Below are 24,551 nucleotides of genomic sequence, written 5' to 3'. Positions count from 1 at the left end.
AATCTCTGCTGGCTGGTCACCAGCTTGGTGTTCCCTACGCAGGGGAATTGGACTGATGAGCAGTAAACCAGGGAACGAGACAGCAATTCACACGGGAGATTTCAACTAAGGAGGAAGAAAAAAATCGGCACCTCTGCCTAGGGGTCACCAGCCGCAGGCTCTGCAGAGCTCCGGTGACGTCTGAATTGGGGTGGGCGCCTCAGAGGCCCCCTTCTCTGGGTCGCCCACCTCTGTGCCTTTAGCGGACTGTTTCCTCCTCTGGGATCGATTTCCAAGGGACTCAGAACAGTGAAGGGATGTCCCTAGAGTCCCATGGGGAGTTTGTCCACTGGTTCCCTCCAGAGACTTCCTCTTCCAGGTGGGCCGGGTGGGGGTGGCAGGCGCAGGGCTAGGTTTCTGGGGCGGTGGCGGGACATTCCAGGTGCTCGCCGGCCCTCAGCCCTGCTCAGGGTCACGGGCCTGGGGCTGGGAAAGGAATGACCGCTTCAGGTGACCCTCTCAGCTCGAGCCCTCACCCCTCCAGACTTTCCTTTGTGGCCTGGAGCCCGGGGTCAGCAGGTTCCCAGGCGGAGGCCTTCACAGAGCCACAGACCGTAGCCCAGGAGATGGGGAGGAGACCGGAGCCCAGGGCCCTGGGAGGGAGGCGGGGGGAGGGCTGAGCATCCATATTCCTGGGTTCAAATCCAGACCCTCCACACACCAGCTCAGTAACATCAACAATTATCTCCCCTCACTGAGCCTCAGTTTGTTATTGTTCATTCGCTCAGCCATGTCCGACTCTGCAATCCCATGGACTTCAGCACGCCAGGCTCCTCTGTCCTTCACTATCTCCTGGAGTTTGCTCAAATTCATGTCGATTGAGTTGGTGATGCCATCCAGCCATCTCATCCTCTGTGGCCCCCTTCTCCTCCTGCCCTCAATCTTGCTTCAGTTTACCCCTCTATTAAATGAGGCAGGGGGATGTTCAGGCTGTGGGAAGATGATGTAAATATATTTATTTTTTTGCGTATTTATTTATTTGACTCTGCTAGGTCTTAGTTGCTGCTAGGAAAGATTGAGGGCAGGAGAAGGGGACGACAGAGGATGAGATGGCTGGATGGCATCACTGGCTCAATGGACATGGGTTTGGGTGAACTCCAGGAGTTGGTGATAGACAGGGAGGCCTGGCGTGCTGCGGTTCATGGGGTCACAAAGAATCAGACACGACTGAGCAACTGAACTGACTGACTGAGGTCTTAGTTGCAGTGTGAGGGATCTTGTTCCCTGATCAGGGATGGGACCTGGGCCCCCTGCATTGGGAGCTTAGAGTCTTAGCCACTAAACCACTAGGAAAGTTGATGTAAATAGCTTTGGTATACAGTCGGGGCTCAATATGTGCAGCTCAGGATAATTATTCAGTGGCATTTGAAGGAGCCAGTCCTCCACACTTGGGATGGTGACCTTGCTCCCGGCTGTCACACAGAGGGGATAAGTGAGGCAGGGCCTGTCTCCCACATGCCTCAGGGAGGGAGTGGGCGGACGTGACTCACCAGCTGAATTCAGCGTGACAGGGATACAGAGCGGAGAAGCACCGCTCTGCTCAGATGGGGGCAGAGGCGGGCGAGGTCTCGGGGAGAGGTGACAGCACAGTGGGTGGAGGTGCCAGAAGAGAACCGGGGGAGGGTGCTCCAGGGGCGCAGCCAGCAAAGGCTTGGAGGTGAGGGGCGTGTGGCAGGAGCGGGCGCAGGAAATGCCAAGGGCTGGGGGTGGAGACACCAGGGCCAGGTTTCCATTGTCTGACCCACCCCTGCCCCCACCCAGGGCTCTGGAAGTCACTCCTCAACCGCAGGGAGACTCCCACCAGGGCCCAAGGGCTCTGAGGGCTCAGGGCTCGCCCTGCCTGGAGCCTCAAGGCTCAGAGAGAGAGAGAGAGAGAGAATGCTGCGGGCGAGCCCTGGACTTCCTGTCTGTTTCAGGAACTGGTGCTCCTATGTGGTGACCCGCACCGTCTCGTGCCACGTGCAGAATGGCACCTACCTGCAGAGGGTGCTGCAGAATTGCCCCTGGCCGATGAGCTGCCCTGGGAACAGGTGAGCGAGACCGTGTGGAGCAGGAGCTGCTGGCGTTCCTGCCGTGGTCAAAGGGCTGGGCCTGAGGGGAAGCCGGGGACCCCAAGGGTGGGTGGACAGAGGGCCCGCTGCCCATTTCCCAGCACCCCCCCCTTTGGCTCTTGGACCACCCTGGAGAGCTTCCAGGGGGAGGATTCCCCCATTCACCCACACACCTTCACTCAGTGAGCGTTCACAGCTGGAGGACAGGCCAGCCCAGCTCACAGGGGCTTCCTGTCCAGTTATTTTCTTGATTCCCCACCGCTGGCCAGGGGCTGGGGACGGACTGGAAGGGCTGAGGCCCAGAATTCAAGAGGAGGGACACTCCAGAGAGGCCTGGAAGTGGCAGAGGATCCCAGGACCCTGGGCTTGTCCTCACGGAGGGCGGGAGAGGGAGCGGGAGGCCCTGTCTGAGCCAGGCGACCCGGGTGCTCTTTCAGCTACAGGACAGTGGTGAGACCCACATACAAGGTGATGTACAAGATGGTGACGGCCCGCGAGTGGAGGTGCTGCCCCGGGCACTCGGGGCCGAGCTGCGAGGAAGGTAGGACTGCCCGGGGCCAGGCTAGGTGCCTCCCCTCAGGTGCGAGGGAGGAGCCGTAAACTTTCGTTCAAACGGTAGGCGCTGAGGGTCAGAGCAGCACGTGTATCGAGGGCTGCTGCATAGAGCTGCCGGCCAGTCGCACAGCCATGGTGGGTGTCTGCTGTCCCTCGGGTGTTGACGGGACCCTGTCAGGACCCGTGGAGGAATTTCCTGAGTGATGTGTGGCTCATAATCTGAAGTTGCACATCCCAAGCTTTTCCTCCAAACTTGGGGACATTTCCACGGGAGGTGGTGACGACGCAGGGGAGGGTCAGCAAGATGGGGATGGCTACACCCCATCCTGCAGGTTCAGAAACCAAGGCTCGGGATATGTGATGGGCACGCAGGTCCTCAGTGGTGGGATTCTGCCTGGCTTCTCCCAGGCCCTCAGTGATGGGAGGACCCAGCGGGGCAACCTGGGGAGGAACGTGCCCCAGGCAGAGGCACCCCCTTACCACACTCCCTTCCCTGCATGCAGCTCAGGGGGCTGGGTGGAACACCCAGCATGGGTGCAGAGGAGGCAGCCTGCACCTCCCCAGAACTGGGAGCTGGGGAGCACCATCTCCTCCAGAGGGCCTGCGTATGCTGAGCGGTCCACCCTCATGGTCTGGCTGAACCCAGGGAGTGGAAGATTTGGGGGCCCCCAGAGTTGTGCTCTCGAGAATGGCCATAAGGAGGATGGACGGGCCCAGAGCCAGCCTGAGAACCAGGCCTGAAGGCCCCTTAATGGAAGGAGGCGCTGGGACCCCCAGCAGCACGTTCACATGTGTATCAGTCAAAAGACACATCCTGGTTCCAGAATCAAGGGACCATGATGCTACGGTCATAGGTGCTTCTGAGAGACTTACCCCCTTCACCTCCCTGGGGCCCGTGGCAGCCCCAGCTCACAGACGGGGCGATGGAGACCCAGAGAGGTAAAGTCACATGGAGTGGGGGCAGACTCCCCACAGAGCAGGGCAGGAGGGGCCTGGCAGTTTCCATGTGGGGTGGGAGAGCCCCCAACACAGCGGTGGTGAGTCAGGCAGCCAGAGGGAGGGGCAACCCAGGACTGGTATGGAGAGGTGGTTACCCAGACAGGTGTGGGAGGGAGGGGAGTCAGGAACTGAGCCCTCCCCAACCTGCTGGGGGTGACGGGGGAAGGCAGAAGGGCCCGGGGCCAGGAGGGCATCCAGCCAGGAGGGGCTGCCGCCAAGGAGGCTGCAGAGACGCTGGTGGTGAGGAGAGGGCGAACCCCCAGGGTGTGGGCCCCCCCCCCCGCCCCCCGCCCGCCCGGGTGCAGAGCGCCTGTGCTCAGGCAGGGCCTGCCCAGACACAGGTTACCCTGTCTTCGGCTCCCCTTCCAAGGGCAGACCCTCCCAGGTCTGTCGGGCCATTGCGGAGCAGGCAGGGCTGAAGGACAGGTGTGGAGCGCCCATGCTCAAGCGCCCATGTCCTCGAGTCCAGCTGCTGTAGGCCTTGCGTCCAGGACCCGGCTGAGGGCTGGGGCTCTGCGGCTCTGTGGAGGGTGAGCAGGGAGGGAGACGAGGCCTGGGGCGGGGTCAGCCCTGACACCTCCCTCTGCGGGACCTTGGAGTTCCAGCCTGGGGATGAGGGCCTCCTGGGCCAGGCCCGCTCAGCCACACTCCAGCTGTGTGGCCTCGGGCTGGGGACGCCCTTGTGTTGTGCAAGTGGTTGTGCAAGGGCGTCAGGCCGGCCTTGGGAGGGGGAGGCTGCACTCTAGGCGGCACTTGGGCCCACTTGGGGGTGGGGGGTGGGGGTGGCGCGCCTTCTCTGAAGGGCACCGAGCCGCCCTGTAAGTGCAGGAGTGCTCTTACCGGGCACTCTCCTACGCTGGGCCTCAGTGTCCTCACCTATGAAATGGACAAAATCACGCAGTCTGCCTCTCGGGGATGTCGGAAGAACATGAAGGTGGTGCGGCAGCCCACGAGGGGGGCAGCGTGGGATACCCAATGGGACGGGAAGGGCCTCTCCCCACCCACAAGACCAGACCTAGTAAAGGGAGGCACAGGCCTGCGTGTTCTAGAAAACTGCTCTGGGGATGGGGGGGCGGGGTGGGGAAGCATGAGCACACTGCTGACCCGCAGCAGGCCCTGACCTTCCTGTGACAGCCAGCTTCAGGCCGGGCCCCCGGCCGTTTCCCCTGCTGACAACTGCCTCTGTGGTCTGTCCAGCGCTGTGACGTGACCTGAGGCCAAAGAGCTGCCTCACCAGGGGCAGCGGGCCCAGAGTGCGTCAGAGGGGACGGAAACACCTATCACTCCAGCATCCAGCCTTGGATTGGCTGTGCTCTGCTGTGTGACCTTGGGCAAGTCACTTCACCCCTCTGGACCCCATCTCTATTTGGAAGTCACCCAGGGTCGAGAGGTGCCCGTCTCGTATCTTATTGAGAGGGCCAGAGACTCACATCTCCACCATGCCTACTTAATAAATGTCTTTTCCCCTTTGGCCCCCTGTGCTGGGGGGTCTGCGCTGCCTCCCAGCTCTGAGACACCCCCCTTCTCAGTCAGCTGCTCGGCAAACAGGCCTCTAGTCTCTGATACTCGTGAGGCCGGTAGACTTCCTGGCTTTTAGCCCTGGGTTTCCCATCTTGATTGAGGATGGTCTCTTTGATGTTCTTGACAATGAGGACGAAGGGGCTAGAACAGGCCTCTTTTTACAGATGGAGAAACTGAGGCTCAGAGATGGTGTGGGTATCACTTGTGTGTATTACACAGCAAGTAAGCATCGTGGCCGGGATTCTCCCAAGGGCTCAGACCTGAGGTCTGCAGTGTGCCCCTGCCTCAGACCCTCCTGCAGTCACCATGACGATGGAGGAAAGCTGCCACTGTCCCCTATGCCGGGCACCAGGGCTGGCCCTCACCTGCATCGTGTCCTCTTGTCGGGGTCCCGGAGGTCCAGATGTGGAAACTGAGGCTGGGAGAGTGGTCAGAGCAGGATTCAAAGCCCTTCAGTCCCACCGGAGCTGGGTCTCCCCTCTGCAGGGATGCTGGCTGGGGGCTTCACCTGGTGCGTTCAGACACCCAGGAGTGAGGCACCAGCCTCAGCCCCTCCCAGACAGACAGACAGAGAACCCAGGCTCCTCACCTGCCCCGCCCTGTGGGCTCCCGCAGAGCCTCCACTGGCCCCCTCGCTGTCTGCTCCTGTCCCCGACACCTGCCCCTTCCCTGTCCGTGGACCCCCGCAGCCCTTGTCTTCCACGGTGGGGGAACAGCAAGGGAAGTTCGCTCAAGGCCACGTGGTAGGAAAGCACCTTCTGGGCCGCTTGGCCTCTGCCTGCCCAGGGCTGGGCCCTTGCCGACCACAGCTTTCACGCTCTGACCAGCTGCGGAGTGCAGAGTGGAGCCTATGTCTTACTCCGCAGATTCGGAATCCTGCATGTTAAACGCTGTTGGAATTTTCCCGGATCTGCCATCCACTCCACTCCTGCCCGTCCATTCCACTCCCATCTGGGGGGCTCGAAGGCCCCCCCTCCAACTCCCGCGGGCACAAACACCCCCCGTCAGGAGGCTCCCCCTCCGCCCTCCCAGCCGCCTCAGCCAGGCGCCCCAGCCTCGCCCTCCCTCCTTTTCACCCCGGGGCCCACTGTGGCCTTCCTCCACCCCAGAGCCTGGGCAGTGGCTGTCCTCTCTGCCTGTGACCTCCTTGGCGCTCCTGCCTGGCTCCGTTAGTCCCCACCCTTCCATCACTAATCCTGTCTCCAGTTCCCAGCATAAGTCTGGCGTTAAGTGGGTGCATGGGAAGTGAGTGGGGACCTCGTGTTCCCCCAGCGGGGCCCAGGACTGACACAGACCAGGGCCTCCCAGAGGGTTCTTGGAGCTCCCAGCCCCAGCCCTGACCCTGGACCCTGGCTCAGGCCAATAGTAGCAAATATTTACATTTGCAGAGTAAATTCCCAGGAGGGGAGCTGGGCTGGGCAGGGGAGGTCTGTGGTCACTGGACCCAGCAGACCTGGGGGGAGGGTTCTGGAGGAAGAAGCCCCTCGGACAGAAAGTCAGAGGTGGAGCTCGGGGACACCCCCAACTTCTCATACCATCCCTGCTGAGGGGGGATTTAAACTCGGTGCCCTGCCCCCTTCTCCCTCCTGCTGTGTGGACAGGCAGCCTCTGCTCCCTGGGCCGCAGTGTTCTCATGAGGAACCATTGAGACCGAGCACAAGACACTGGGCAGTGGAGGGGCGGCTGCTGGGGGGCCACAAGGCTGGAAACTGCAAATGGCGCGGGCCCTGTGGAGGTCAGGGTGGAGTGACGAGAGCTTCGGCAGAGTGGGCTTTAGTAGGTTCTCTAGTCTGTTCAGGAAGACTTTCTGGAGGAGGAGACATGGGAGCAGCAGGTGTGGGAATGCGGAGGCTGTGTGTGTGTGTGTGTGCGCGCGCGTGCAGGGCTGGCCAGCATCTCCCAGGTGGCAGATGTGGTCTCAGGGAAGTGGTCCAGTCAGGGTCCCCGAGTGGAGCCAGAGCGTGTGGTCCTGACACTAGCCTGGAGCTCTTTGGAGGGCAAAGTTGGGGCTGGGGAGGGGCCCTTCAGGATGGACCACCAGGCTGGGCTGAGGGGGTTCTCAACCCACTGGGGCCTGCTTCAGGGGTCCTGACTCAACACCAGTGGGAGGGATGTGACATTTCTGTCCTACAGGAGACCTTTCCAGCCTGAGGCTTTTTCCCTACTGGAATTTTGTGTGGTATAGGGCCATTTGGGCTTCCCTGGTGGCTCAGTGGTAAAGAACTTGCCTGCTGATGCAGGAGACTCAGGTTCAATCCCTGCATCAGGAAGATCCCTTGGAGAAAGAAATGTATTCCTTCTCCAGTATTTTTCCCTGGAGAATTCCATGGACAGAAGAGCCTGGCGGGCTACAGTCCATGGGGTTGCAAAGAGTCGGACACGACGTAGCAGCTGAACAATAGCACCATTTACAACCTGGCTCAACTCTTAAAGTATTTCTGTCCATTTATTAGAATTTGGGGGAGTTTAGGGGATCATCTTTTGTGAATCTTGAAACCAGAGCCAGTATCTTCTGGTGTTTTTGACAGTTTTTGTTGTTTATTTAAACTTTCTTTCTTTTTTTAAAATTTTAGCTCACAGTTTCTTTGAGCCAATTACGTCTCCACTGATGGTCAGGCCATGTTTTCATTAGTTTTTCTAGTTCTCTCTGACTCCTGGTGAAATGGCCCAAAGCAAGTAGATTGAAAAAGAATTTCCAGCCACACGTTTCTAGATTAATAACTCAGGGACACCCTAGCATGATGTTAGAACACTTATGTTCATTTTCAAGACAGTTGTGTCTGCATCCACAGTATTTTGCCTTTTGTTTGCTTGCTCTACGTTCATTTTCAGCCAGTGACTCATGCATTCCTCCGTAAGAGGTTTGGTGAAGCTTCTGAGGCCCTACTGCGTGCTGGGTACTTTCCCCGGCCACACGCAAGACGGATGAGGTCCTTGCCTGTTGGGGCTCCCATTCTAGCCTGGGGGTGGGGGAGCAGGAGATCAGACTGGGAGCTGGCAAGCAGATGACATTTTTGAGGTGGAAAGTGCCGTGGAAAAAAGGGAAGACGATAGCAGGGTGGTGGGGAGGGCAGGCAGGGCAGATGCTCTGCCAAACTTCATCCCAGAGAAAACCCACACTTCCTTGGGGTCGTGGGGACGGCCGGTTCTTTGGTTGACATCCTGCAAAGACTCAGCCAGTGGCCTTTTACAGCTTCACCTGGGAGCAAAGAGGATGAGGAGGGCCTAACCAAGGCCGTTCTTCTCAGGAGCCAGCCTCCTTGATGGGCACTGGGCCTCCCGCCTCTGCCCACCTGGACTCATGGTGCCGGGTGGCCCAGGAGAAAGGAGGCTGGGTCCCGGAGTCAGACTAACCCGGCTTCCAGTCCAGGCTTCAGCCCTCAGCCGGGCGATCAGTCACTTCCACCTCTGCCTTGCTGCCCCGCAGAGGGAGAGATTCATATTCGCTCATCCATTTATCGGAGCCTGGGGGGCAGAGGAGTGGTAACACCAAGCTGCCCTGTGCCTCAGTTTTCCCACGTGTAAAGCGGAGGGGATACTGGTGTCCACTCACAGGGCTTCGTGAGGACAACGAGTTAAGACTGTCTATGAGAGGCGCTCAGGATGTGCCGGGCCCAGCTTAAGTGCTGAACAAGCATTAGCTGCTATTATTCCCTAGGATCCAGCTGGGCTATGTGAAGCTCTTAGCCCTGGGCGTGGCTCACAGTGGCGTACCCCCCTTAATTCCCCACAAGCCCCCAAGCCCTGCCCCAGCTGTGGGCTGCCAACCCACTGCCCTCCATCCCAGGTGAGATTTACCCCCTGCGAGGGTTAGGGTTAAGGTGGGGGATTTGGGCCCAGCCCGAACGAGGGCCCCGTGGTGGGACCCAGAGAGGGCCTGGCAGCCTCCCCGCTGGGGGATGGCCAGGGGGACCCGTCTGGTTTGAATTCCCGGCGCCTCTCGCTCGCTGCACCAACCCGCAGCCTGGCTCTGAGCTGCCAGGCCCGTGCCTTATTTGGGTCTCGCTCCCCCCAGGCGACACTGCGTGGCCTTAAAAGGCAGGCCCGGGGGTAGCGGGGAGAGGGGGCAGTTGCCACTGCTGGCTCCAAAGCCCCTCCAGCTGCGCCCTCTCCCCTGGCTTGGCCAGCCCAACCCTCCAGCTGTGGAGAAAACCAGGCCCCCAAAGCCAGATCAGCCCGAATGGGCTGCTCCTCACAGGGGTGGGCTCCTGGAATGGGCCCCGCCGTACCCTCCCAGGCAGCCAGCTGCCCTCTGGTTTTCATTTAAAACCAGAGCTGGATCCACTTTGGTGTCTTCTTACCAAGTGGGGCAGGGACGGGGCGGATGGTGACGTTGCTGTGTTTATTTACGGCCTACTGCATGCCAGGCCCCTGTGTGTGCTCAGTGGGCCCTTTGCACACATGGCCGGCCTCAGGCCTTGTGCCAGTCCGGGAGGTGTACAGAGGGCTTCATGACCCCATTTTACAGATGGGAACATCGGCAGGTCCAGGGAGGACCAGCCACACAGGCCCGAGAGTGGCAGGGCTGGGAGCCGACCTCGAGTCTCTTGGCTCAAGCTCTGAGCCCAGGCAGCTTGCTCGGCTTGTTGGAGAAGCGCCCGGCCTTCCCCTCACCCATCACCAGCCCCTCCCCAGCCCCATCAGGTTGACAGCCTTGTCGCAGCTCGGCCCACCTCACGCTGTGTGACTCTGGTCCCACCTCTCTGGGCCTCTATCTTGCTCTGCACCAAGGGGAATAGGGATCCCCGCTGTGGCAACAGTAGTTGGGGGGAAGAGAACAAAACGTCATGGCCAGCAGGCCCTCACCCTCGCTGTCCTTAGTTACAGGCTCCCCTGGCTTCGTGGAGCCTGGGTGGTCGGGCAGCGCCACGCGGCGGATGGCACTTCGGCCCACAGGCTTCTCAGGTGGGTCCTGGGGCAGCTGCTTGGGGTCCCCCTGGGCCAGGGGAGGCTGGAGGGGCTGGTGGTGACTGTCCTAAAAGCCAGCTGGGCCCAGCAGTGGAGGGTCAGAGACAGCACCCTGCCCCCATCCACCACAGGCTGGAAAGAAAACTGGGGGTGGGGTGAGGAAGGGCTCCCTGAGGGGAGTCTGCCGTGGGCCCAGGCACCTGAGACCCAGGACCCCCAGAGTCTTGCAGACAGGGGTCCAAGCCCCCAGTTTCCTTTTTTTCATTGAAAGAACATTTGAGCGACTGCAGGGTGCGAGGCACCATGCCAGGAGCGTTCCATGGTCGCCTTGTATAAACCTCCCCCTGGGACAGCATCACCGTCGCTGAGGGGTCAGAGAGGGGATGTGCCCTGCCCAGGACCCCACGGCCAGGGCGGGGCAGCGCTGGGCTTCGACCCCAGGCTTTGTGCTTGGGGAGACCCCAGGTCCCTTTGCTCTGAGCTCAGTGTCCCCAGCTGTGCACAGGGCGACACTTGCCCTCACACGCGGGATTGTGGTGAAGACCAGAGAGACGCGCGTGCAGCGTGCTCGGCTGCTGCCAACGCTGCTATGAATAACGTCGGGGTATTGCTGAGGAGGCCGGGCAGCTGGATGGTGGTTCTGGGGGAAGGCTCAGAGGGTGGCATGGGAGTCCAGCCCAGTCTGGACTATGTGGGGTCCCCAAAGCCAGCACGCCACGGCCAGCCTCACCCGGATGGGGAGCAGCAGGCATTTCCCTCCCCACTCCACCCCATTTTGGATGAGGAGTCCAGTCCCTGGTCCTGCCCTGGGAGAAACAGTCCCCTTGGAGGCTTGGGAGCCAAAGGACACCCGCAGGGCATGGTCCACCCCGGACAGGCTATGACTCCGTAGCCCCGTCCCTGCCCTGAGCTGTCTTATGGATTGGGGTCATCAGTTATCTGTCCCCTCCCTCCATCCTGCCCCCAGGAACCTGGGAGCCCCAACCCAGCCTGCTTCCTCTCCCCAGGTTGTCTCAACTGCAGCAAAGTGTCGGAGCTGACGGAGCGGCTGAAGGTGCTGGAGGCCAAGGTGGGTGAGCACCTTGCCTGCCAGGCAGGCACCACCCTGCCCCCAGTGCCCACCCTGGGAAGCCTGTTCAGACAGCCTGGTTGCTCTCTCTTCAGGAGGCCCGTGAAGCTCTCCCAGCCCCAGCCCCTCCCAGAGACTCCTAGACGCCCCCCAGAGCTTGTAAATGTCCCTCTCTCTTTTTTGCCAATGTAATTGCCCCAACACCTTCATCCTTTACCCCTCACCCTCACCACAATGCTATCTTCCCATTCCAAAAAGCAAAAACATGTACTGCATGTCTCAAATTATCTCAAGATAAAAGGTTTTAACAATTAAAAAGTAAGACATCCTAAATTTAGAAACATGAAAAACTCAGAACCACGATAAACCTGCCAGAGAACCATCGGCCTCGGTCGCCTGGGCCCCCCAAAGAGAGCGACTGCCAACATCGAAGCATCTTTTCTTCCAGATTTTCTAAAGACATGTAGAGACTTTTAATCTTCGTCTGCATATCCATCGCCTCCTCCTGGAATTTTTCTTGAGATTAGATTCGAAGATGTTCACCCAAGTGTTAACTATTCAGAGGGAGATTTGCAAACCAAACGACAAAAGAGGTGGCTGCAGCCTGAGCAGACATGGCTCAGTGGAGTGTTAGGCAGCCACGGACAGCGCCTACACTTTCTAACATGGAGAGATGCCCCTGATGCATTAATACCAGGTGGAAAGCCCAAGTTTCCAAACAACATGGGTTAGAACCCCTGTTCTGAGGTATGAGCACCCCAGGAACCTCACGCTGCTCCCCAAGCTCGCTCCCAGGGAACGCTGGCCTAAGGGGCAGCTCAGCTCAGTTCCAGGTTAGCCTCCCTCGGGTAGGCGCACACGGCCCCGCACCTCCTGGTCAGCAGGCATCCTGGCCTTTCTTAACCCCCAGTTAGTGGCTCAGGGGACACAGTTGACCTTTCAGGCTCTCCCCCCGCACTGAGTCCAAAAGTGGGTTTTTGTTTGTTTCTGTTTTTTACTTTCTGGTCACACCAAGAAACATGTAGGATCTTAGCTCCCCAACCAGGGGTGGAACCCACACCCCCTGCAGGGGAAGCACAGAGTCTTAACCACTGGGCCCCCAGGGAAGTCCCCCAAAGTGGTTTTGTACACACCTTGGCATTTCTGTTTCATGTCGGACCCTCCCAAATTTCCCTTCAAATTTAGTAAAAATCCTTCCAACCTGTGGTGTTTTAAGAGACCAAGAGAAGTGTCATGTTATATATGCATGTAAATGTATATAAATATACATACTCACATGCAGGTAAGCACAGGAAAAAACCGCACGGCCTAGCAAACCCGGGGACAGTCTCAGAATCCAACGTGGGTGGCTGTGGTAGTGTGTGATGACTTTCATACAATGAATGTGATGAACTGTGCAGCTGGAAAACCACAGGCAGTTCTGATGAAGTTCTGGGCCCCTGTGAGCCTGGTCTCCACTCCAGGCAGGGTTCTGCTGGCCGCCTGGCCTCCCAGCCCCGCCTCCACAGGGCGAGCTGGCCTGTCCCGGGTGAGACACTGGTACCCACCCCATTGTCCTCTTCCTCCACAGGTGGCGGTGCTGACTGTCACCGAGCGGGCAGTGCCCCCGACTCCAGGTGCCCCTGAGGACCCTGCCCCGCTCTGGGGTTCCCCAGCTGTCCAGGGCAGCCCCGGGGATGGAAGCCTCCGAGGTGAGTGAGTCAGTGGGGTACACGCTCCCGTGTGGGAATGAGCTAGGGGGAGCGAGATTCCAGCCCGCGCTGCCGCTGGCTCCCAGCCTGACCTCCACTCGGGCCTCAGTCTTCCCAGCTCGCCAGTGGGTCCCCAGGGGCCCCTGAGCACTGGCGTCCAGGGAGGCCCGGCAGCTGGTGGAGCTGGGGCAGAAACTCTGGGTAACACTGACCCCCGCCTAACCGCTCCCCCACCCCAGGGCTGCCGGGAACCAGAGAAAACCAGAGGCCCCCTCTGCTCCCTCGAGATGGTAGGTGCTGGTGTGGGCGGGGCCGGGGCGGGGCCGAGCAAGGCCGGAGCTGTCCGGCTGATGCGCTTTCTCCCCCCAGATCGAGTGGGTGCCCGGGGGCTTCCTGGACCCGCTGGCCCCAAGGGAGACCCTGGCAGCCGGGGCCCGATGGGGATGAGAGGCCCACCAGGTGAGTGCACACAGCACTGCCCCTTCCACCAGCGCCCCCTCGCAGGAGGGTCTGGACTGGGGCCCACTTCCCGAACCTGATGTAGCGGAGGTGGCCTGGGCCCCTTCTGCCCACCCATCTCCGTATGTAAGAGGACTTACACCCTCTCCAGCAGTGCCCCCCCGCCTCACGCCTGGGCCCCCTGCAACCTACTTTTGCATTCTCTGGGCCCATCTCCCTGCTCTCCTATTCCAAGCTTGAAGCCGGTCTCGTGGGGGTGGGTCGGACCAGACCCTGCCCTCCTGGGGCTCCCAGGCAAGGGAGGCCAGGGAGGGTGAGCCTGGGCAGAGGAGGACCAGCAGGGCCCCCCTCCACGTGACCAGGGTTCTTGTGGGGGCCATGGCTGGTATGGGAGCCCCAGGGAAGGAAGCCCAGACCCTCATGGGTGGGGTGGGAGATGGGAAGGGCTTCCCAGTGGGAGCGACACCTTAGGTGAGGCCCAGGATGACCTGAAATGCACTCCAGGCAGCCGAAAGGGAGGGCCGAGAGAGGGAGCAGCTCCTGCAAAAGCCTGGAAGAGAGAGGACATTCTGGAAATCAGTATCTGCTCAGCACCTACTGTGAACCAAGTGTCCACTGTCCTCATGGCAGCTGGGGAGTCAGAGACAGGAGCTGCCCTGCTTGTGGCCCCTGGCACCTTCTGTGCCCACTGCCCCTGGAGGCCCCCTCCCGCCCTCTTGCAGCCATCCCGAGCCTCCCTGCCTCGAGCACACACACCAAACCCTGGTTCCATTGCAGGTCTGCAGGGCCCCCCAGGGAGCCCCGGCCAGGCCGGAGCTGTGGGCATCCCCGGAGAGAGGGGACCTCCAGGGCCCCCAGGCCCTCCTGGCCCCCCTGGGCCTCCAGCCCCTGTTGGACCACCCTATGCCCGGATCTCTCAGCATGGTGAGTTGCTCGGGGTCACAGCAGGTCCAGCTGGCAGTGGGGTGAGGCTGGCATGACCATCTGCTAGGCACCTTCTATATACCAGGCTTGCCCTTGGGCCACTCCTCCAATGGGCACCATTGTCACTGAGAAGGAAGACCAAGGGCCAGAGCGGGGAGATCACACAGCCAGGGCCCGAGAGGCTGGCTTCAGATCCCTGCAGCCTCCACAGCCTGTGCTGGGAACCACCGGCATCAGGCCCTCCCACCAAGCCTCGGAGCTGGCCAGGATCCATCCCACAGAGCTCCGGGAAGCTCAAGGCCTGGCAGCAGGACGTGAGCCCTGAACTCCCAAGGCCACGGCCCTGCCCCAGTGCTCAGAGAGGCCCGGCCCCCTCCGCCCAGCTGGGCCCTGCCGTGCCTCCTTCTCCTTCAAAGCCTGACCGGCATGCCTGCTGCTGGGGTCGGCGTTTAGAGTGCCAGGTTCAACCCCATCTGCATCATACCTTTGCTGCAAGACCGTTCATTCGTTCGCCCCCTCTGAGCCCCGGTTTCCTCATCTGTACCGTGAGGACAGCGATGGTGCTGGTGTCCCAGGGTTCTATGACACCCATGCACGGAAGCTGGGTACAAAGCCGGCGTCAAAGATGGTAGCTTCCTCGACTTTCCTAGAGGCCCAGGTGGCTGAGACTCTGCACGCCCAGAGTGCGCAGGCCCAGCTTCAATCCCTGGTCAGCTAGACCCCACCTGCCAGAGCTAAGAGCTCTCACATGGCAACAAAGACCCAGTGCAGCCAAGTAATATTTTTTTTTAATGGTAGCTTTCATTATTGTTCCCATCAGACCTGTGACAGTCTAGGTTCAGCGAGGTAGAGTCTTGCTGGATGTCACCAGCTAGACTGTGGCTGAGTTAGAACCCAGGTCTCCCTGCAGCCTAGTCTGGTGTAACCCACTTCCCCCACCACCTGCCTTGGCACAGGTGCCCAGTGGCCCCAGCCACAACTACGGGCTGTCATACAGGGGACAGAGCAGTCAAAGCTGGCTTGGCAGAAGAGACAGGTTGAAACTGTCTGCCTCGTACTGCCCCATGCAGCTCCGTCCTGCTTTCTCATCATCCTTTCTCCCCCAGGAGACCCGATTCTGTCCAACACCTTCACTGAGACCAGCAGCCACTGGCCCCAGGGACCGGCTGGGCCCCCAGGCCCCCCAGGCCCCATGGGTAAGTTGAGTCCAAGCCTGGGGTAAGGGGCAGGGTTGAGGGCTGGCAGGGCTGGCCGTGCGGAGGGAGCTGAGGGTGGAACTTCCTGGTGCTGTACTGTTTCGAACCTGAGGATGTGCTGTCTGATTCCAGGTCCTCCTGGACTTCCTGGTCCCATGGGGATTCCTGGGAGTCCTGGACATATGGTGAGCATTTCTCCAAATTCTCCACTCATCTGTCTGTCCCATGACCCATGACCCAACCCACCCATTCACTCACCTATCCATCCACCCACTCAACCATCCATCCATCCACCATCCATTCGTCTATCCTTCATTCATTCATTCGAGCGTCTATGGAGCACTTAATGTGCAAACTACTTTCCATGAATCTTATTCAGTCCACATGGCAAGGAACAAGTGTTGTTATCGCCCAAGGACGAGAAAGGAGGTGGAGATTCTTGCCCTAGGGCTGTGGCCAGCACATGGCAGCTTCCAGATCAAAGTGGGGACTGCCTGTCTCCACCGTAGCTCTGAACACTGAGCTGTGTCAACTTCCCACTCTGGGCAGACCATTGGCTGTGTGGTGAAGGGCCCAGAGGCCCAGGCCAAGCTGGGCACCCTCCCCTGCCCCTCTGTACCCCAAGTTCCTGCCCACTCTGCCCTGCCCTGGCACAAGGCTGAGGCCCTGTCTTGTTGCTCAGGGACCCCCAGGCCCCATTGGACCCAAAGGAATCTCTGGCCACCCTGGAGAGAAGGGCGAGAGAGTGAGTATTGAGGCAGCCTGGGTGGAGGATTCTGGGGGTCCTGGGAGCCCCGGATCAGACCCTCTGACAGCTCACTCCATTCCTCTCTTCCCTCCTGCAGGGACTGCGAGGGGAGCCCGGCCCCCAAGGCTCCATGGGGCAGCGGGTAAGTGATGCTGGTCACCCAGCAGCACGCCTCCAGGTGCCCACAGGCCCAGACCCCTGCCATGGCTCCATCCCCTGGGGGCCGAGCCCCTGACCCTCCCGGGCTGGTCCAGGGTGAGCTCCAGCTCCATTCTTGCCCCCATCTCAGGGTCCCATCAGCCCCTTAGGACCAGGCTACCTCCATCTCCCTCGCTCTGGCTCTGTGTCTCTGGACCTCTTTCTCTGTCTTCCCTTTGTGTTTCCTTCTCTCTGACTCTCTATTTCTCTCTTTTTCTATCTCTCCACCTCTGGTCATGGATTTGTCTATTTCTCCCTTCAGTTTATCTTCCCTAGTGTCTCAGGTGGTAAAGCCTCTGCCAGGAGTGCAGGAGACCCGAGTTTGATCCCTGGGTTGGAAAGATCCCCTGGAGAAGGAAATGGCAACCCACTCCAGTATTCTTGCCTGGAGAATCCCATGGACGGAGGAGCCTGGCAGGCTACAGTCCACGGGGTCGCAAAGAGTCGGACACGACTGAGCAACTTCACTCTCTTTAATCTGGTCAATTTATGCTTCCTGTTTTTTTTTTTTTTTTTAATTTATTTATTTGGTGGTGCCTGGACTTAGTTGCGGCACGTGGGATCTAGTCCCCTGCCTGGGATCGAACCCAGGCCCTCTGCATTGGGGGCATGGAGTCTCAGCCACTGGACCACCAGAGAAGTGCTTGCTTCATGCATTCTGAAGCTTTGTTATTAGATGCATACACAGTCAAGATTTTAATGTCTTCTTGGTCCTTTTATCTTTATGAAATGAATATCTTTCTCTCTGATAATACTTCTTGTCTTGAATTCTAGTTTGTTTGGTATTAAAATAGCCACTCAAGCTTTTTTTATGCCTGGTGTTTGCATGGTATATGTTTTCCAATCCTTTTACTTTCAACCTATTTGTGTCCTATTTAAAGTACATCTTGTAAAAAAGACATACTTGGGTCCTCCTTTTTGAAAGAGTCGACTATTAAGTTCATTACATTTAATGATATGTATCCCTACTGATATGCGGGAGACCTGGGTTCAATCCCTGGATAGGGAAGATCCCCTGGAGGAGGGCATGGCAGCCCACTCCAGTACTCCTGCCTGGAGAATCCCCATGGACAGAGGAGCCTGGTGGGCTACAGTCCACGGGGTCACAAAGAGTCGGACACGACTCAGCGGCTGAGCACACATCTCATCACTACTGATACGGTTTGGTTTAAGTCAACCATCTTGCTGTTGGAGTTCTGTGCACTCCAATCTCCTCTTGACTTCATTGTTTTCCTCTTCTTCTCCTGTCTTCTTTTGGATTGAGAATTGTTTACAATTCTGTGTTATCTCCACTAATGATATTTTTTGTTATATCTCTTTGTGTTATTCTTCTGTGGCTGCTCTAAGGATAACAAGATGTGCCCTTGACTTAGCACCATTTACTTGAATTGTTATACCTCTTCGTGTAAAAGGAAGAACATTACAAACGTATAATTCACCCCTTCTGTCCTTGTGCTGTTGCCCTCACGAATTTTACTTCTGTATTTGTTTTAAACCCTCAATTCACTGTCGTTATTGCTTTAAACAACCAGTTGACTTTTAAAGAAGTTTGATAAAAAAAGTCTTTTACATCTAATGACGTGTTTGTCATCTCTGATACCCTCCATATCTTCCTTTAGCTTCGGATTTTCATACAGTATCGTCTCTCTTCAGCCTAAAGAACATCCTTTAGCCTTTCTCGTAATGTGTGTCTGCTGCCAACAAATCCTCACTGCTTTTGTTTATCTAAAACTGTCTCTATTGAACCTTAATTTTTGAAAGTTATTTTCACTGGCTATAAAATGATAGGTTGGCAGTTTCCTCCCCCTTTAGTACTGTAAAGATATTGTTCCGTGGTCTTCTGGTTTACGTAGACAATTATAATTTCTCATGAGAAACTGGCTGTTGTTCTTACTGTTTTTCCCCAGTGCATAATATGTCTTTTTTTTTTTTTTCCTTTGGCATTTAAGATTTTTCTCTTTACCCTCGGTTTTCATCAGATCGATCGTGGTGTGGTTGGGTGTGATTTTTTGTGTGTTTACTCTGCTTTGGGTTGGCTGAAATTCCTGGGTCTGTAAGGTTTCTGGGTCTTGCTTTTGTTGGTTATTTTGTTTAGTGAATACAATTCTTTTTTACAGCATTTTTTGAGTTCACAGCGAAATAGAGTAGAAAGTACAGAGCGTTCCCATATTCTCCCTGTCCCCACACGTGGAGAGCCTCTCCACCACCAACGTCTCACATCAGCTGATGCAGTTGATTAACCCAGATTGTCACGTCATTATCACCCAAAGCCCATAGTTTACATTAGGGTTCATTCTTGGTGTTGTACAGTCTACAGATATCGTTAGATGTATCGTGATGTGTACACACCATAGTAGTGTCATGTAGAATATTTCACTGCCCTTAAAATCCTCTATGCTTTGCCTATTTATCCCTCCCTCCCCTGTAACACCTGGAAGCCACTAATCTTTTAACCGTCTCGTATGTTTTTGCCTTTTCTAAAATGCTATATAGCTGGAATCATGCAGTATGTAACCTTTTCAGATTGGCCTCTTTCACTTAGTAATACACATTACAGGTTCTAGCTTGTCTTTTCATGGATTGATATCTCTTTTTAATTTTTTTGATCTGAATAATATTACATTGTATGTGCGACAGTTCATTTATCCATTCACCTACTGAAGGACATCTTGGTTGCTTCCAAGTTTTGGCAATAGTGAATAAAGCTGCAGTAAACATCTAGGGGTGGAGAAGGCAGTGGCACCCCACTCCAGTACTCTTGCCTGGAAAATCCCATGGACGGAGGAGCCTGGTGGGCTGCAGTCCATGGGGTCGCTAAAAGTCGGACACGACTGAGCGACTTCCCTTTCACTTTTCACTTTCATGCACTGGAGAAGGCAATGGCAACCCACTCCAGTGTTCTTGCCTGGAGAATCGCAGGGACGGGGGAGCCTGGTGGGCTGCCATCTATGGGGTCGCACAGAGTCAGACACGACTGAATCGACTTAGCAGCAGCAAACATCTAGGTGTAGGTCTTTGTGTGGGTGTAAGTTTTCAGTTACTTTGGTTAAATATCAATGAATGCAACTGCTGGATCATATGGTAAAAGTAAGTTTAGTTTTATGAGAAATGGTTTGTTGTAAGAAACACTCCATGTGTGTGTGTTGAGAATACTTGAGATAGACTCTTAGTAAATTTCAATTCATTCTGGTCACCGTAGCATATATTAGATCCTTAGGTTAGAATGTAGTCATCTGGGAGCGCACTGGCAGTCCAGCGATTAGGGTTCAGCACTTTCACTGCCACGTCCCAGGTTCAGTCTCCAGTTGAGGGAATAAGAGCCCTCAACCCCCATGGCTCAGCCAAAAGAAAAAAAAATCTTAGTCATCTTATAACTGAAAGTTTGTATCCTTTTACCAACCTTTTCCCATTCCTTCCCTCCCCCAAACCCAGTCCCTGGCAACCACCTTTCTACTGTTTCTCTGACTTCAACATTTTTGGTTGTTTTTCAGATTCCACATATAAGTGACACCATACGGTATTTGTCTTCCTCTGTCTGGCTTATTTTGCTTAGCATAATGCCCTCCACATTCATCCATGTTGTCACAAATGGCAGGATCCCCTCCTTTTTTAAAGGCTGAATAACATTCCATTGTGTGCGTGTATAAATACCGCACGTTTTATTTATCCATTCATCCATCAGTAGATGCAGGCTCTTTCCACATCCTGGCCATCGTGAATAATACTGCGGTGAATGCACCTCTTCAAGACAGTGGTTTCCTTTCCTTTGGGTGGATACTCTACTGTTAATTTCTTGAGGAACCTCTATACTGTTTTCCATAATGGTTGAAGCAGTTTACATTTCCACTAGCAGTATTCAAAGGCCCCCCTTTTTCCGCATGCTCACCAGCATTCATTATCTCTCATCTTCTTGAAAACAGACGTCCCAGCAGGTGCATTTCCTGATGACTAGTGATGCTGAGCGTCTTTTCACCCATTGGCCATTTATATGTATTCTTTGCAAAACTGTCCATGTCCATTTTTAAATTGGCTTATTTGGGGTTTTGCTATTGAGTTGTATAAGTTCCTTACACGTTTCAGATATTAACTCCTTATTGGATATGTCGTTTGCACGTATTTTCTCTGATTTCATAGGTTGTCTTTTCATCTTGTTGATGGTTTCCTTTCCTGTGCAAGAACTTTTTAAATTAGGTTGTCTTCTTCCTGTTGAATTTTTAAGAGTTCTTCGTATTTTTTGGATATACAAAGATATACCTTTATATACCTTTATCAGGTATGCCTGTGTGTTCAGTCACTTCAGTCGTGTCCAACTCTTTGCAACCCTGTGGACTGTAGCCCACCCGGCTCCTCTGTCCTTGGGGATTCTCCAGTTAAGAATACTGGATTGGGTTGCCACGCCCCCCTCCAGAGGATCTTCCCTATCCAGGAATCAAACCAGCATCTCTTTTGTCTCCTGCATTGGCAGGCGGGTTCTTTACCACTGTGGCCACCTGGGAAGCTCTTATCAGGTATATCTTTTGCAAGTATTTTCTCCAGGTCTGTAACTTGTCTTCTAATTACCTTGACACTCGCTTTTGCAGAACAGAAGTTTGTAATTTTAACAAAGTCCAGCTTATCAATGATTTCTTTCATGGATTGTGCTTCTGGCATTGCACTTGAAAAGCCATCATCAAACTCAAGGTCATCTAGGTTTTCTCCTATGTTATCTTCTAGGAAGTTTATAGTTTATAGTTTTGCATTTTACATTTAGGTCTGTGATACATTTTGAGTTGATTTTTGTGAAGACGATGAAATATGTGTCCAGATTCATGTGTTTGCATTTTTCAACCAGTTTTTAAAAATTAATTAATTAATTACACTGGTCTTAATTGTGGCCCACGGCTCTTCCGTCTTAGTCGCAGCATGCGAACCCTGAGTCGCAGCACGTGAGATCTAGCTCCCTGACCAGGGATTCAACCTGGCCCCTGCATTGGCAGTACAGACTCTTAGCCACTGGACCACCAGGGAGGTTCCTATCTTTGTTCCATTGTGTTGCCTTTGCTCCTTTGCTCAGTCAACAGTATTTATGTGGGTCCGTTTCTGGGCTTTCTTATTCTGTTCCATTGACCTATTCGACTGTTCGTTAGCCAATATTGCACTGTCTTGACTACTGTACTTTTATAGTTACGTTTCCTTTTGAGCACTGTTTACCGTCTGTCACAAATTTTGCTAAGTAGCATTTTTATTTTCATGTGGCTCAGAGTATGTTAGAATTTCTCTTGGGATTTATTCTTTGGCCTGTGTGTCATTTAGAAATCTGTTTAATCTCCAAGTATTGGGGAGTTTCTGATTATCTTTTTCTTTTTTTTTCTGGCTGTGCCACGTGGCATGCGGGATCTTAGTTCCGCAGCCAGGGATGGGACCCATGCCTCCTGTAGTGCAAGCGTGGAGCCCTAACCACTGGGCCGCCAGGGAAGTCCTGTTGTTAGGGATTTCCAGTTTAATTCCATTGTGGTCTAAGGGTATAACATCGTATGATGTGTGAAAGTGAAAGTCGCCAGTCGTGTCTGACTCTTTGCAACCCCATGGACTATACAGTCCATGGAATTCTCCAGGCCAGAATACTGGAGTGGGTAGCCTTTCCCTTTTCCAGGGGATCGTCCCAACCCAGGGATCAAACCCAGGTCTCCCGCATTGCAGGCAGATTCTTTACCAGCTGAGCCACCAGGGAAGCCCAGGAATACTGGAGTGCTTAGCCCATCTCTTCTCCAGTGGATCTTCCCGACCCAGGAACCAAACTGGGGTCTCCTGCATTATAGGTGGATTCTTTACCAACGGAGCTATCAGGGAAGCCCAATGTATGGTGTTTATTCTTTTTAATTTGTTGAGATATATTTTATGGGCCAGAATGTGGTGTGCCTTGGTGAATGTTCCATGTGAGCTTGAGAAGAATGAAAAATATTTTAATTAACTTATTTATTTTTATTTTTGGTTGTGCTTGGGCTTCGTGGTGGTGCGAGCTTTTCTCCAGCTGCAGCGAGCGGGGCTGCTCTTCCCGGCAGTCCGTGGGCTTCTCGTTGCAGTAGCTTCTCCCGCTGTGCAGCGCAGGCTGTAGGTACACCAGCTTGGGGAGCTGTGGCTCTTGGTCTCTAGAACACACTGGTTTCAGCAGCTGTGCTGCATGGATTTAGTTGCTCCACGGTGTGTGGGATCTTCCTGGACAAGGGACTGAACCCATGTCACCTGCATTGGCAGGCAGATTCTTATCCACTGTACTAAAATATTTTCAACATGAAAAATCTAAATAATATTAAATCTTAGGCCCATGTGTCCAACACAAAAAGCTTAAGAAACACAACTGGTCAGCACCTTTGACTCTCCCCCGTGCTCCTCCCCTGTTACTCTCCCCTTCCCTTAAAGATCCTTTAAGGCATGAAATCCTGGCCAGCAGACTGAAGAGCCTGTGGCTGCAGGTAGCATTCTTGTGATTTTTTTCCTGTTCTAGGTAGAACTTCAGGGAAGGTGTGATCTGGGACACTAAAGGCTGAAGTTCTGTTGGATTTGTGTTTCTGGACCATGGTCTCTGATACCAGCAAGAAGGGCCTTTGCTGGGGCAGGACTATTTATTAAGAGGCCTGGGAAGAATGTGATTGTTCTGAGCTAACTGACCTTATAAAGAGGGCCTTCAGCTGAATTCTAGTGTTTCTCTTTGACTTTTAGAATTTCCATTTCTCTGCTTATATTAGCCATCTGTTCTTAAATGTTGTCTATTTTTCGCATGAAAGCCCCTGGTATTAATCATAGCAGTTTTCTTTCTGTGCATTTGTGGTTTTTTTTAAGACTATCTGATAATTCCAACATACATAGCCTATCTGACTCCAGTTCTGATATTTATTCAGCCTCTTAAAACTGTGTTTTCTGCCTTGCAGTACGTCTTGTAATTTTTTTGTTGAAAGGTAGATATGATGTGGGCTTCCCAGGTGGCTCAGTGGTAAAGAATCCACCTGCAATGCAGGAGACATGGTTTGATCCCTGGGTTGGGTGGATCCCCTGGAGAAGGGAAATGGCCACTCACTCCAGTATTCTTGCTTGTGAAATTCCAGGACAGAGGATCCTGGCGGGCTTATAGCCCATGGGGTCACAAAAGAGTCAGACACAATTCAGCGACTAAACAACAGCAGCAATGAGCCTCTGCAGTAAGCAGGCCTTTAGTAAGGCAGTGGTGAGGTGTCGGGAGGAAGTGCTCTGTAGTTGTATCATTGGGTCTCAGGGTTTCGTTGAGCCTGTGCCCCTGGATGGTGAACCTCACCAGTGCTTCTCAATTTTATTTTGGTTTCTCCCCTTTAAGTGGAACAAGATGGTCAGAGGGGGTTGGAATTGGGGTATTTCCCTTGTCCCACTAAAATTGGCTAAATAAGGCTAAAATTGGCTAAAGCTGGGTATTTCCTAACTCCCATGTTAATTAGGCACAGATAAGATTCCAGCAAGTTAGGCTCTGGCAAAGTAGTTTCTCCTGTGGGCAGGCCTTGTTAAGCAGAACAGAATGCTCTGGGGTGTTTCAAGATGGTTCTTCTCCCCTCTCCCCAGAAAAAAAAACAGGAAGGGATTTTTCTCCAGGGTTCACTGTGAGGACCAGCTAGAACTCCTGGAGGTAAAGCTCATGAAAGCGTTCTGCCATGCCCCCCAACTCCACCATCAGCCCCACCCAGACTGGGTCCCCTGGAATTTTCAACCCTGGGACTTGTCCACACCGAGCCTCCAGCATTTTGGCAATTACTTTTAGGCTTCACCACCCTGGCACTGGGTTCCCAGGAAGGCTCCTGCTCCACTCAGTTGTGATCGCCTGTCTGTCTCTGCAGTTTGGGATGGGGGGAGGCGGGGGTACGCGGCAGAGGCAGTGGTTTGCCCGGTGACCTTACATCTTTGATGGCTCAAAGAATTGTTGATTTTTCAGTTTGTTCAGCTTCTTACTTATTGTGAGGACAGAATGGCAACTTCTAAGGTCTTTATATGCTGGACCAGAAACCAGAAATCTGTTTTGTTTTGATTTTCAATCACACTTGGAAAAAAAAAAAAGGTTGATATGTCTTCAAATGTTTTTTCTGTTTCAGCCCTCTCTTCTTTCCTCTGGGACTCCAGCTACACTTAAGTGAGGCTCCCGTGAGTCGCTGAGGGTCTGTCATTTTTTTAAAAAAAAAACTTTCCTCTCTTTGT

General features: G+C 54.8%; 1 protein-coding gene across 5 annotated transcripts in view; it reads left to right on the top strand.

Annotated features, from left to right (window-relative positions):
* Nucleotides 1-24,551, top strand: part of EMID1 (EMI domain containing 1) — a 39,668-nt gene that overhangs the window by 4,191 nt on the left and 10,926 nt on the right. For 3 of the 5 annotated variants that reach the window (XM_006069895.4, XM_006069896.4, XM_044929990.2), the window contains exons 2-13: nt 1,956-2,069; nt 2,528-2,631; nt 9,987-10,070; nt 11,081-11,142; nt 12,713-12,833; nt 13,073-13,123; nt 13,203-13,292; nt 14,070-14,216; nt 15,323-15,412; nt 15,545-15,597; nt 16,095-16,157; nt 16,258-16,302. In XM_006069895.4, the coding sequence (XP_006069957.1) occupies nt 1,956-2,069; nt 2,528-2,631; nt 9,987-10,070; nt 11,081-11,142; nt 12,713-12,833; nt 13,073-13,123; nt 13,203-13,292; nt 14,070-14,216; nt 15,323-15,412; nt 15,545-15,597; nt 16,095-16,157; nt 16,258-16,302 (1,024 nt within the window). Of the gene's footprint in view, nt 1-1,568; nt 1,697-1,955; nt 2,070-2,527; nt 2,632-9,986; nt 10,071-11,080; nt 11,143-12,712; nt 12,834-13,072; nt 13,124-13,202; nt 13,293-14,069; nt 14,217-15,322; nt 15,413-15,544; nt 15,598-16,094; nt 16,158-16,257; nt 16,303-24,551 lie in introns of those variants that run through there. The other 2 variants (XM_044929991.2, XM_006069897.4) reach the window with 2 other exon arrangements.

The sequence above is a fragment of the Bubalus bubalis genome, chromosome 17, assembly GCF_019923935.1.
Source record: "Bubalus bubalis isolate 160015118507 breed Murrah chromosome 17, NDDB_SH_1, whole genome shotgun sequence".
Classification (NCBI taxonomy): Eukaryota; Metazoa; Chordata; class Mammalia; order Artiodactyla; family Bovidae; genus Bubalus; species Bubalus bubalis.
Note: the sequence above shows the minus strand (reverse complement) of the source record. Positions and strands in the feature narration are given on the sequence as shown.